Below are 13,298 nucleotides of genomic sequence, written 5' to 3'. Positions count from 1 at the left end.
GTACCTACGCTTACCCTGTGTCACCGAGTAAGCCTAAGTAGGTATCCCGTGTAATCGAAGTAAAGGTTCTATGGAAGTGTAAACAGATAACTAAGTCTAAAGAGGTAGGATTGTAAGTAGATACCGAAGTCTAAAGAGAGAAGTCGAAGATATCAAAGTGTCAAAATATGCAAGTCCAAGAGCAAAATATCCAATATCCAAGAGCAACACAGTTTGGGGCTCCCAGGAAAGCTGAATCCGCCTGGATTTGTGCAGCTGGAAAGCAAGCACAAACACACCACACCGCACACACTCACACCCCCCCCCGCCCCCCCGCATTTTAACGCAGAAAACCAAAAATGACCCATTGTTATGATGTGGAAAAGCGCCGGAGAACCCCAGAACTGAATATTTTGGAAAAGCAGAAACCCCCAAGTTTTGTATGACGTAAAAGAAAAAACAAAAAAGAAGAACAACAACAAACAAAAAAACCCCAAACGAAAAACCGGCGCCAATTTGGGCCAAATCTGGGGTGAACCACGGACAGTTTGAGGGGCATTGCTGGGGATTATCTGGCGTGGATTCCTTCTCCGGAGCGGAATATCCGTTGCGGGTTATCCCAGGTGAGTTATCTGCTGTGGATTATGCCGGGTGGACCCCCTGGTGTAGGTCATCCCCACCCGTGTCCCCCCGTGCACCTTTGTACCCACACATAGCCGCCGTCCGTCCGTCCGTCCGTGTCCGTCTCCTCCCCCCTGTCCTCCTCTGCGTGTCTCTCCGCCCTCCCGAGTGCTCTCCACCCGAACGTCCCCCCACACAAGGTTTTTCCCCCCGTGCGGTTTTTTTTTTTTTTTTTCCCTGGGCCGTGCCCCCCGCGTCCCCTGCCCTCCAGTCTCGCGCCCCCGCTCCCCTGCTCCACCCCTCCCCTAACCCCTTTGCTTCTGGACCCCCAGCTCCGCATGGGCCACGGGCAGCCTGGGGAGCTTCACCCCGAGCCGTTCCTTTCCCCCCTGGGCAGCAGCGGTTCTGCCGCTGCTACAGGCAGGCGCTTTCTGGACGGGCGAGGGGCTGGGACGACCGGAGGCTGCTGCATGCTCCAGTCTGACCGAGACCCTGTTCCCTGGGGACCTGGCACAGAGAAAGGCGAGGGACTTTCTGCACTGCCCCTGGCCGGAGCCGAGCGGGAGGGGCTGCCCCGAGCCGGGCAGGTTGGCGCTGCCCTGGGTCGTTGCCGGCGGTGGGGGTACCCGGAGCCGCGGGGGGTCTCGGCAGGGCTTCCGGGTACGTCGGCGGCAAGGGGAACGGTGTCCCCGCAGGCTCAGAAAGCATGGATTGCTGCACGGGGCTTCCGGTCGGCCATGTTCGTTCCCCGGGGCATGCCGGGAGGTGTAGTTTATATGGACGTGGCTGCCTGGAAGCCGGACTGCTCTCGGGCACTTTCGGTGCACCGTAGTCGTTGCTACCGCTGTGGCCCCTGCGGCACGAGGTGCAGTTTTGTTGCAGGTTTTCTGTGGTTTTCTGCGGGCTTCCAGCTATGGCTACTCCCCAAGAAGCGGCGCGCCTCCGGACTCTCAGTGCTGCCGCCCGGGATCTGCGCAGGCGCAGTGCAGCCCATATGATCCATGCTGCCAGCACCGGTAACGGCAGTGTGATACTGCGGTGCCTGTGGAGTCATGCCGCTGCGATTGTTGCTGCCTGCCGGTAAGGAAACGCCGCTTCCGCCCCACGGGCGCGCTGTCGGCAGGTGCTTGGCGCCCAAAACGCAGACGGCAGCGCTGCCGCCGCCCCTGGGCAAGCGCTGTGCACTGGGTGCTCGCTGCTGCCGCCGACGCCACCTTCTTCGCTGTTACCACAGCGTGGTGGCGTGCCGGGCGCGATTGGCGGTGGTGGGTGAGGGCCAGGAGCACCAGGGAGGCGAGCGAGCTCCTTTGAGTGTGCAGGGGTGTCTCCTGCCTGCTGGCTGCCCGGGGGTGGTGGGACAGGAAGCTTCAACCTGCCCGCTGCGGCAGGCTCTTGGTCTGCTGGAGGCGAGCTGGGCCAGGGCAGCCCCAGGGAGTTACCTAAAAGCTGATAGAAGGGAAGAGAGGAAGGAGGCGGATATCCCCTAGGCGCAGAGGCGGGGCGCCTCCCCGACTCGCCAGAGCTCCCCCTGAGCCTCTCCTGGCCCTGCTCACCCCGTGCAGCTGCCCCCTGCTCCAGCACCTCCCCTGAAGCCTGTCCCATAGCACGAGATTGCCCCCAAGCCCTGTTGTGAAGACCACAAGCTGGCTCTCAAGTGGGCTGGATTCTCTCTTAATGCGGGTGCCGTTACCAGCAGTGCGGGGAAGGAGCAGCGTCTCCAGAAGCCCCTGCAGAAGGAAGGGCTTTGGCCAGGTGCGACCTATGGTAATAACGGTCGCCGCTTCTTCTTTCCCTGTCCCAGAGGCCGCGCTGAGGACGCGGTTGTCCATTCCTCCCGTGGGGATGCTGCTGACAGCACCTGCCTCAGGCTTGCGTGGGTTGTCTCTGCCTGACCTCGCTCTCCTCGTGGTGTGGGGGCGAAAAGGGACAGGAGGAGCGCTTACTGGCTGCGGACAGGAGCTGCTGCGGCTGAAGCCGGAGAAGCTGGAGAAAGGTAAAGAAGAAGAAACGGAAGGCCATCTGGCTGACCGCTGCCTCCCGCTGCAGGCAAGAGAGAGCCTGCCTCTCCGGGTGGGAAGGGATCTCTCTGTGTAGCGCACCGCAGGCCAGACCACCAGTGTGCACCACAGGGCCTGTAGGCATAACCCAAAGCGTGGTACAGCCGCGTAGTGCGCGAGCAAGCGAGGCTACGTGTCTAGGAAACCTTGTCTCGTAAGAGCTGTAAGACATCCACGTATTCTTTTAGGTGGACAGCCGAGTGACTGGAGTTACAGAAGAGGAAGGGAGGAGAGAAGGAGGAAGAAGCATCTGAACTGGCCAATTCTCCCAGCAGCACTGAGAGCGAGAGCTGTGGTGAGCCCCGGCCCCTCAGGGACCTGTCACCCCTTGTCTGTGCCCTGGTCCCTCCCTGCCCCTTCCCTGGCCCTCTCTCTTTTGCGTGCTGCTGTGATTTTTCTTTTTTTGTTCTTCCCTGTACCTGTTCTCTTTTCACTGTTCTTCTGTCCTGCTCCCTTTTCCTCTCTCCCTTCATCCATCTTGTTCTACCACCCCCTGCTTTTTTTTCTCTCTCTGCACCTTTGGCCTGCTCCTTCTCCTTCCTTTTGTTATCCTCTGTCTCTGTCCTGCAGCCCATTGTTGTTTTTCCCTTTTCCATCTTTTTGTCCTGATCTGAATCCATCTCTTTTTCTGTCCTGTTCCCTGATGTTCTTTTCCTCTTTGCACCTGTACATGCCTCTCTGTGTCCCTGCCTCCCTGTGTCTGTCCTCCCTCCCTTCTTCCCTTCCTCTCTCTATCCCCTTGTCTTGCTCACTGTTGCTAAGTGTTGCTACGAATTTTTTCTATTCTGTATCTCACTGTCCCTGTTCTCCTTCCTGTTCTTCTCTTACTGACCCTTTGTGCTGCTCCCTGTCCCTATTTTTTATTGCTTCCCCTCTCTGTTCCTGTTTGTTCTCGTGGTCCACCTCTCTGTTGTTCTTTCTGTTGCTCTCGTATGTTCTCCATCTCAGCATCCTGCTCCCTGTCCCTCTCTCTCTTGCAGTATCCCGCTTTCTGGCTCCCTGTCCCTCACCTGTTTTCTAGATCGCTCTGTCCTTCCTCCAGTCTTTCCTTGTCCCTCTGGCCTGCTACCCGTCACTGGTTCGTTCTTTCGTCGTCTCTCTGCCTTGCTGCTGTCACTCTCCTCCTCTCTCTGTCTCTAATGTTTCTTTCACCATCTCTTCCCTGCTCCCTGCTCCTTCTCTCTTTTCTCTCTGTCCTCCATCTTCCCTGTAACTCTTTGTCTGTATATCTCCATACCACTTGTTCTCCCATTGTTTCTCACTATAACCCCCCGGCCCAGCTCGCTGTCCCATTATTCCCCTCTGTTCTGCTCCCTTTTTTCTCATCCTGCAGCCCAGCGATGGTTTTTCTTTCTCCCTCTCTTTGTCCCGATCTCTCTCTTCAATCCCTCTGGCTTGTTCCCTGTCTTTTTGTCTCCCTCCCTCCCTCCCTTATTCCTCTCATTTGATTTCTCTCTTGATCTGTCTGTTTGGCTCCTTGCTCATCATTTTCTCTCTCTTTCCCTCTGTCCTGCTCCCTGACCCTGTTTTTCTTCTGCCATGTCCTTGCAGGCTCCTCATCCCCTTTTTTATTGACTTATCCATCTCCCTGTCCTTTTCCCTGTACCTTTCTTTCTCTGCTCCTCACTCCTCCCTCATTTTATTTTTCCTCTTTCTGTTCTTCTGTCCTGCTCCCTATTGCTGTATTTTCGTTTTCTGTATCTGCTGCTCCAGAAACAACTGCCAACTTGTCCTAGGGGAAGGATGAGGGTACAGGCAGCGAACCCCATAGCAGACTCACTCCTGGGACTTCTACGCATTAATGAATAAGCACTTGCTGTCTCCTTTGCACTCATGGCTGTGCTTGTACTCCTTTGTACTTGGTGAGTGGCTGTCAGAGAGTCCAAGGGAGCAGGTTACACGGTGGGTGTCAGGGGCCATGGCTGCAGCTGTGGGCTGGGGCTGGAGGAGCCCCAGGGGGGCCAGTGAGGCTGATGGTGATGGCCCCTCTGTGTAAAAGGGCTGCAGCCCCAGAGGATGGTGCTGCTGGGGCATGCCTGCTGGAGAATGCTGATGAGTTGCAAGGATGTTTCCAACCCACCGGTGCAACAGGCTGAAGTCAGTTGGAGTCAGGCCCCATCAGGGCAGGTCCCAGGGATTTTCTGAGAGCTGGTGGAGAGGATGCGGGAAGAGGGGCAGGAGATGGCTGCCCCCACCCCTCTGGGTGCCCACCCTCTGGAAAAGGCACTGGGTGCCTCCCCAACTCAGCAAAACTTCTCCAGCCCTGCTCGCCCCATGCAGCTGTCCCCAGCTCCAGCACCTCCCCTGAAGCCTGTCCTGTAGGCATGGTCTGCCCACAAACCCTGTCCTCATGGCAGCAAGCTGGCCCTTGAATATGCTTTATTCTCCTTAAATGCAGGTGCTATTAGCATCAGTTCAGGGAAAGAGCGACGTCTCCAGCAGCTCCTGCAGAAGAAGGGGTTCCTGCCTGAGGAAAGCTACAGTCATCCCTGTGGATAATGGTTGCTTGTTCTTTCCCTCTCCCAGAGGCAGCACTGAGGACTCGGTTGGCGGTTCCTCTCCAGGGATGCTGGTGATTGCATCTGGCTCAGGTTTGTGTGGGTTGCCTTTGGCTTCATTCTCCTAGCGGCATGGGCAAAAATGGACAGCTGGACGCTTCCTGGCTGTGGACAGGAGCTGCCGCAGCTGAAGCTGGAGAGGCCAGAAAAAGGTAAAGCAGCTGAAGAATAAAATAAAGAGGAGCCAGCCGGCAGCTGCCTCCAGCTGCAGACAGGAGACAGCCTGCCTCTCAGTGCGAGGAAGGATCCCTCTTAGTGTAGCCCTCAGCAGACCCAATTGCCAACGTGCACTGCAGGGTCCGTATGCGTAACTGGAAGCACAGTACAGCCAGGTAACACGTGCACGTGTGAGGCTACGTATCTGGGAAGCCTTGTATTGTAACAGCTGTAAGACACCAGTCTGTTCTCGTAGGTGGATGACAGTCAAGCAACCGGAGCCATGGGGCCAGGGGAGAGAGAGAGAGAGACAAAGACACGTCCGAGCTGTCCAGTTTTCCAAGCGGCTTGGAGAGCGGGAGCTGCAGTGAGTCCTGGACCCTTGGGGCCGTGTCGTCCCTATTCTGCATCCTGGTCCTTCCCTGCCCCGCCTTCTCTTTCTCTCGCTGCTGTCATTTTTTTCCGCTTCCCTGCACCTCTCCCTCCCTCATTCTCCAAGTCCCCCTCTTTATCTGTTGTTCTACCCCTATGTTTTTTTCCTCTCTCTGTGCTTCTGTCCTGTTCCCTGTCCTTTTTTCATCCTCTGTCTCTGTCCTGCAGCCCATAACTATTTTTGTCTTTTTTCATCTATGTCTGTCTTCCTATCCCAACTTTGAAAATTTTTCCTCGCCTGCCCTTTAGCCCTTCACAGTTCCCACCCCTTACCTCTCTATCTTCATGTCCCTATTTTTTAATTCCTTTATCCCTGCTCTGTATTCTAAATAGACTTTTTCTTTCTTCAATTCTCTTGTTCCAGGTCCCTGTCCCTGTCTTTTAACTTCTTCCCTCTCTGTCCCACAGCTGCTTTTTGTCTTTATTGTTCTCTCTCTGTCTGGCTCCATGTCCCTATTCTTTAATTCCCCTTCAGCTTCAGTCTTTCCCCTTCAGCTCATCAAGGTTTTTTGGCATTTCTCAGTTTATCTCTGTCCACCTCACTGTCCCCTTTTTAAAATCCTCCCTCTCTGCCCTGTGGCCCATCGCTATTCTTTGTTTTTCTCCATCTCTCTCAGGCTGATTCCTTGTCGCTTCCTCCTCTCTGGCCTGTAGCCCATCGCTATTTCCGCGCCCCCCCCCCCCCGTGGTTCCATTTCCCTATTTTTCAGTCCCCTTTCTCTGTCCTGTAGGCGATTGCTGTTGGATTGGGTTTACGTGGCAAGGTTTTGTTAGCTGGGGCAGGGCAGGGGCTGCAGGGGTGGGTTCTGTGAGAAGACACCAGGAGTTGCCCCTATGTCAGGCACAGCCACTTCCAGCTCCGAGATGGATCTGCAGCCGGTCCAAGCTGAGTCCATCGGCAATGCTGGTTGTGCCTCTGGGATGGACATTTAAGAAGGGGTAAAAAATGCTGCGCAGATGCTGTGACAGGGAAAACGTGAGTGTGAAACAGCCCTGCAGACACTAAGGTCGGTGACGAAGGAGGGGAAGGAGGTGCTCCAGGCAATGGAGCAGAGATTCCCCTGCAGGCTGTGGTGAAGGCCATGGTGAGGCAGGTCGTCCTCCTGGAGCCCGTGGAGGTCCGCGGTGGAGCAGACATGCACTTGCAGCCCATGGAGGACCCCACGCCGCAACAGGTGGATGTGCCTGAAGGAAGCTGTGACCCCATGGAGAGCTTGCGCTGGAGCAGGCTCCTGGCAGCACCTGTGGCCCCATGGAGAGGAGCCCACACTGGAGCAGAAGAAGAGCATGAGGAGGAAGGAGCGGCAGAGATGATGTGTGATGAACTGAGTGCGACCCCTGCTCCCTGTCCCCCTGCATTGCTTGGGGGTGGGATGTAGGGAAGTCAGGAGTCATGGAGATGAGCCCAGGAAAAAAGAGCAAGGCGGTTTTTAGATTTGTTCTTATCTGTTGATAAGATAAGAACAAATAAGATAAGAACAAATAAAACAAAACAGAATAAGATAACAACAAATCTTGTCCTACTCTTGATTTTGATTGACAATAAATGGAATTAATTTCCCCAAGCTGAGTCTGTTTTGCCTGTTACAGTAATTGGTGAGTGACCTCTCTGTCCTGTTCTTGACCTCCAAGTTTTTTTTGTTGTATTTTGTCCCCCTGTCTTGTTGAGGAGGGGGAGCGATAGAGCGGCTTGGTGAGTACCCGGTGGCCAGCCGAGGTCAACGCACCACAGTTGCCTTCTATCAGGCTCCCTGTCCCCATCTTTTAATTCTTGCCTATGTTTCTTGTACCCCATCGCTTTTGAAACTTTCTTTCTACTTCTCCATCCTTATTTTTTAAATTCTTGCATAGGTTTCTCAAACCCAGTTGCTTTTTAAATTTTCTTGCTACCTTTCCCTCTCTCTGTCTCCCTGACCTAATTTTAATTTCTTGCCAGTGTTTCTTGTACCCCATCGCTTTTCAAATTTTCTTCCTACTTCTCCCTCTCTGCAGCTCCGTGTACCTGTTTTTTTAATTCTCGTGTATGATTCTTGTATACTGTTGCTTGTAAAATCTATTTATGTCTCCCTCTATCCATCTTCCTGTCTCTAATTGGTAATTCTTCCCTCTCTGTCCTCTACCCTGTCACTTTTTACACTTTCTACATCTCCCTCTTTCTAGCTCCCTGTCCCTATGTGTTAGTTCTTCCCTATGTTTCTTGTACCCTGTTGCTTTTAGAAAATTTTCTTTCTACGTCTACCTCTATCCCGCTGTTTCTATTTTTTTATTTCTTGCCTATGTTTCCTTTCCCCTGTCACTTCAGAATTTTCCCTGTCCCTTGTCTTGTCTGTCTTGTTGTCCTGCTGGTCCCTTCTGCCTCTCTCTCCTGCTCCCTGTCTCTCTTATTTATTCCTCCATCTCTCTGTCCCTGTTCACCCCTGCAGTCTTTCTTCTGCTCTCCTCTCTCTACACAGTTGTCCTGCTCCCTGTCCCTCTCTTGTTTGCAGCATCCCATTTTCTGGCTCCCTGTCCCACACCGCTATGTCCCTCTGTCCTTCCTCCTGCTTTTCTCTTTTCTCCCTCTGTCCTGCTGCATTTGGGCACTGAGCCTTGTAGCCAACTCACTGCCAAGAGTTCTTACGTGCATTAGTGAATAAACTTTTCCTGCCTTGTCTGTGCCCCTGGATGTGTTTGCAGCCCCTGGGTGCAGAGCATGTGGCTGTGGAGAGGTGCAGGGGAGGGGGTGATATGCTGTGGGGCTTTGGCAATGGCCCCTATTCCTGATGGGCCCTCGCTGGGGCAGCCCCAGGTGTGGCCAGTGAGGCTGAGGATGGGGCTGGCCCTGCTGTGTGAAGGGGCTTTAGCTGTAAAGGAGGCTGCCTGGGCATGCCTGCTTGAGAAAGCTGATGAAGGGGAATGGGCTGAGGAGGGAGTCCTGCAGGCAGGTGCCTCCAGCAAGGAATGGCCAGTCTGTGTGGTGAGGAAGGATCCCTCCGAGCTGTCCCTGACAGGGCAGACACCAGCACACAGTGCTAGGAGCTCAGTGCCTCTGTTGGCTATGTGGGTGAGCCACCAGGTATTGAGGAAGCCTTGCAGATGAGGAGCATAGAGGTGTCCGCTGCATGCTGCTGAATGGGCGAGGGTCCCGGCATGCAGCACTGCAGAGGAGGAAGGGGCAGAGGCAGAGAGAGAAGTGTCGAGGCGATGAAGGTCTCCTGCTGGCACCAGGAGCTGTGGTGAGTCACGCGTCCTCTCCTCTGCATCCTGGCCCATCTCTGCCACCCTTCTCCAGATGTCTGCCTGCCTCCCTTTCTCGATCTCCCTCTCTGCCCACCTACCTGTATGGCTCCCCAAAACTTGTTATTCTTCTGCCAACTCTGGAGAATACCCCGTTGCATTTTAAATTTTTTCTATGTGTGTCTCTAGCCAGCTCCCTCTCCCTATTATTTAGTTTTTCTGCACTGCCTTGTAGCCTATTACTTTTAAACTTTCATTTCTATATCTCCTCCCTATCCAGCTCCCTGACCCTATCTTTTTTAATATCTCCCTCTGCTCTGTACCCCATTGCTTTTCAAACTTACTTTCTATGCCTCCCTCTATTTGGCTCCATTTTGCTATTTTTAATTTCTTCTCACTCTTTCCTTCACCCTGTTTGTTTTAAAATGCCTTTATATATATGTATGTCTCTCACCAGCTCCCTGGCCTTATTTTTTAATTCTCGCCTGTGCGAATTGTATCCCATTGCTTTTTGAATTTTCTTTCTATTTGTCCCTCTATCTTCCACCCTGTCCCTGTTTTAAAATTCTTTCCTGTGTTTCCTGTACCCCGCCACTTTCTCTTTCTGTGTATCCCCTTATTTGTCTCCTTGTCGTTATTTCTTAATGTTTTCCTATTTGTCCTGTACCCCGTTGCTTTTTAAGTTTTATTTCTGTGTCTCCCACTATGCGGCTCACTGTCCCTATTTTTTTAATCCCTCCCTTTGGTTGGGGAAGGGTCTGTCCAGGCATGCCTGCCTGAGGGAGCTGATGAAGGGGAGCTGTCCAAGGAGGGAATCCAAGGGAGTCCTGCAGGCGGTTGCCTCCAGCAATGAATGGCCAGTGCCTGCAGCGAGGAAGCATCCCTCCGAGCCGTCCCTGACAGAGCGCACTACCAGCACGCAGTGCTGGGAGCTCAGTGCCTCCATCGGCTGCACGGGAGAGCCGCCGGGAAGCTTGGTGGTGGAGGAGTGTTGAGGCACCTGCTGCCGAGGCAGACAGAAAAGCGTCAGGGCAGTGAAGGTCTCTTGCCGGTGCCAGGAGCTGCGTTGAGTCGCGTGTTCTCTCGTGTGCATCCTGGTCCATCTCTGCTGCCCTTCCCCAGATCTCTGCCTGCCTGCCTCCCTGCCTGTCCCTGCTTCTGTCTCCCTCTCTGCTGGCCCACCTACCTGTGTGGCTCCCCGAAGCTTGTTACTCTGCTATGAACTCTGCCCTGTACCACTTCACCTATTAATTTTTTTCTGTTTCCCTCTTTCTGGCTCCCTCTCCCTATTTTTTAATGCTTTCCTGTATTTTTTGTACCCCATTGCATTTTAATTTCTCTCTCTACATTTCCCTCTCTCCAGTGCCTTGTCCCTATTTTTTAATTCCTCCCTCTGTCCTGCACCCCATAGCTTTTAACATTTTCTTTCTATGGTTCCTTCTATCCATCTTCCTGTCCCTGCTTTTCTAATATTCCCATTTCTTGTACCTGATCACTGTTTAAATTTTCTTTCTACGTTGTCCTCTATCCATCTCCCTGTCCCTATGTTATAATTCTTGTCTATGTTTCTTGTACTTAGTTGCTTTTTAAAACTCCTTCTAGGTCTCTCTCTATCAGGCTTCCTTTCTTGATTTTTAAAATTCTTCCCTCTATTTCTTGTACCCCATTGCTATTTGATGTCTCTTTCAAGAATTCCTTTTATCTGGCTCCCTTTCCCTGAATTTTAATTCCTCCCTTTCATCTGCATACCTCCTCGCTTTTAAAATTTCCTTTCAATATTTCCTTCTATTGTCATCCCTGTTCCTATTTTTTAATTCTTTCCTATATTTCTTGTAGCCTGTTGCTTTTTAAAATTTCTTTCTATGTCTCCCGCTATCTGATTCCTTGTCCCTATTTTTTAATTCCTCCCTCTCTGTCCTGTACCCAGTTGCTGTAAAAAATTTCTTTCTATGTCTCCATTTATGTAGTTTCCTGTTCTTCTTTTTATTTTTTTTTCTGTCAGTACTCTGTCAATTTAAAATTTTGTTTTATGGCTACTTTTAGCCAGTTTACTGTCTTTATTTTCTAATTCTCTCCTGTCTGTCCTGTACCCTGTTGCTGCTTCAATTTTCTTTCTATGTCTGCTTTTATCAAGCTCCCTATCCATAGTTTTTAATTCTTTCCTGTGTTGTGTACCCTGTTGACTTTAAAATTTACTTTTATGTGTCTCTAGTTTTTTCCCCATTCTTGTTTTTTGATTTATTCCTGTCTTTCCTTAAAGCCATCACATTTTACATTTTCTTTCTACGTCAAAGTTTATCTACTTTGCTGTCCCTATTTTTTGTTTTCCTGTCTATCCTGTACCCTGTAGCTTTTAAAATTTTCTGTCTCCTTTAACCAATTCACTGTCTTTTTATTTGTTTCTCATCTGTCTTGCACCTAATTGCTTTTGAAATTTTCTTCCTATGTCTCTCTGTATTTTTCTCCCTATTCTTATTTTGTAACTTTTCCCTTGTCTTTCCTTAATGCCTCCGCTTGTATAATCTTCTTCCTATGTCTCTCTCTATCACCCTACCCTTATTTTAATTTTTCTTCACATCTTAATGCCTTTGCTTTTAAAATTTTCTTTCTATGTCAAGTTTTAACCAGCTTTCTTTACCCATTTTTAATTTTTTTCCTCCTTGTCTTTTACCCAGTTGCTTTTAAAATTTTCTTTCTGTGTCTACTTTAACGATTTTACTGTCTTTATTTTTAATTTTTCCCCTGCCTGTCCTGAACCCCGTTGTTTTTTTAATTTTCATTCTATGTCTATTTTATAAAGATCCCTATCTGTATTTTTTAATTTATTCCTGTGTTGTGTACCCTGTCACTTTTAAAGTTACATTTCCATGCGTACTTTAACTTAAAAAAAAAATCAAATTTTCTTTCTCCATCTCTTTTAATTTGCTGTCCCTATTTTTGAATTTTTCCCTTCATTTCCCTAATCCTCATTGCTTTAAAAATGTTCTTTCTATGCCTACTTTTTTCCCTTCGATGTCTTTACTTTTAATTATTTCTTCTCTTTCTTCAGTGCCCTCACTTTTAAAATTTTATTTCTACATCTCTGTTTTAGTTTGCCATCACTGTTTATTAACTTTTCCTTATTTCTTTAATCACCATTGCTTCTAAATTTTTCTGTCTGCTTTTATTCCAATTGTTGTCTTTAATTCTTTCTTGTCTTTCCTTAGTGCCCTCGCTTTTTAAAATTTTGTTTCTGCATCTCTGTTTTAGTGCACTGTCCCTAATGCTCATTGCTTTTTAAGTTTTCTTTCTATGCCTACTTTTATTCTGTTCACTGTCTTTATTTTTAATGATTTCTTGTCTTTCCTTAGCACTGTTGCTTTTAAAAATTTCTGTCTATGTCTGCATTTTAGTTCAATGTTGCTGCTTTGTACTGCTTTCCTCCCTTAATCCTTTGGCTTTTAAAATTTCTACTTGCATCTTGTTTGCTGTCATTAATTTTTAATTATTCTTTCTTGTTTTTCCTTAGTGCCATCACTTTTTAAATCTTCTTTTCCATCTCCATTTTAGTTCACCAATGCGATTTTAAAATTTTTTCCTTATTTCCTTAATCACCATTGCTTTTAAAAGTTTGTCTGTTTTTATACCATTTCCTGTCTTTATTTTGATGTATTTATCCTTAATTATTTTTTGTCTTTCCTTAGTGCCCTACCTTTTAAAATTTTCTTTCCACAGCTCTCTTTTAGTTTGCTTTCTTTTTCTTTTAGTTTTCTTTCTATGCCTACTTTTATCCTGTTCACGGTCTTTATTTTTTAACGATTTCTTGTCTTTCCTTAGTGCCTTTGCTTTTTAAAATTTCTATTTATGTCTGTGTTGTAGTTAGCTGTCACTATTTTTAGTGCTTTCCTTTCTTAATCTTAATATTTGGTTCTTCCTTTTTTCCTTTCTTAATCTTGATCATTGGTTTTTAAAATTTTCTACTTTTATCTCCTTTGCTGTCATGAGATGTTAATTATTTTTTCTTGTTTTTCGTTACTGCCATTGCTTTTACAATTTTTTAATTCTACATCTCTCTTTCAGTTCACAGTTTCGATTAATTTTTTTCCTTATTTTCCTTAGAGTTTGCCATCGCTGTTTTTTCATTTGCTCAATATGTCTTTAATCTCCATTGCTTTTAAATTTTCTGTCTCCTTTTATCCCCTTTGCTGTCTTTATTGTGCTGTAGTTAATTATTTCTTGTCTTTCCTTAGGGCCCTCCCGTTTTAAATTTTCTTGCTCCGCCTTTAGTTTGCTGTCCCTA

The 13,298-nt window shown here is 49.1% G+C and overlaps 1 protein-coding gene across 1 annotated transcript; it reads left to right on the top strand.

Moving 5' to 3' along the window:
* The first annotated feature begins 1,602 nt into the window (after positions 1–1,602).
* Positions 1,603–5,432, top strand: LOC309603624 (uncharacterized protein). The gene is made up of 4 exons (XM_082338421.1): positions 1,603–1,680; positions 2,402–2,593; positions 2,846–2,952; positions 5,184–5,432. Exons 1-4 carry the CDS (start codon positions 1,653–1,655, stop codon positions 5,193–5,195), a joined length of 339 nt encoding a protein of 112 aa, XP_082194547.1. The 5' UTR covers positions 1,603–1,652; the 3' UTR covers positions 5,196–5,432.
* Positions 5,433–13,298: the final 7,866 nt, after the last annotated feature.

Source organism: Platalea leucorodia, assembly GCF_965183815.1.
Source record: "Platalea leucorodia genome assembly, contig: HAP1_HAP1_SCAFFOLD_157, whole genome shotgun sequence".
Classification (NCBI taxonomy): domain Eukaryota; kingdom Metazoa; phylum Chordata; class Aves; order Pelecaniformes; family Threskiornithidae; genus Platalea; species Platalea leucorodia.
This window is presented reverse-complemented; position numbering and strand designations above follow the sequence as displayed.

Excerpts from the sequence above, each read along its gene's own strand:
- LOC309603624 (XM_082338421.1), top strand. The coding sequence starts at position 1,653 with ATGCCGCTGCGATTGTTGCTGCCTGCCG. Across the intron at positions 1,681-2,401 it reads GCGATTGTTGCTGCCTGCCG|AGGCCGCGCTGAGGACGCGG; the intron begins GTAAGGAAACGC and ends TCCCTGTCCCAG. Across the intron at positions 2,594-2,845 it reads GCCGGAGAAGCTGGAGAAAG|GTGGACAGCCGAGTGACTGG; the intron begins GTAAAGAAGAAG and ends GTATTCTTTTAG.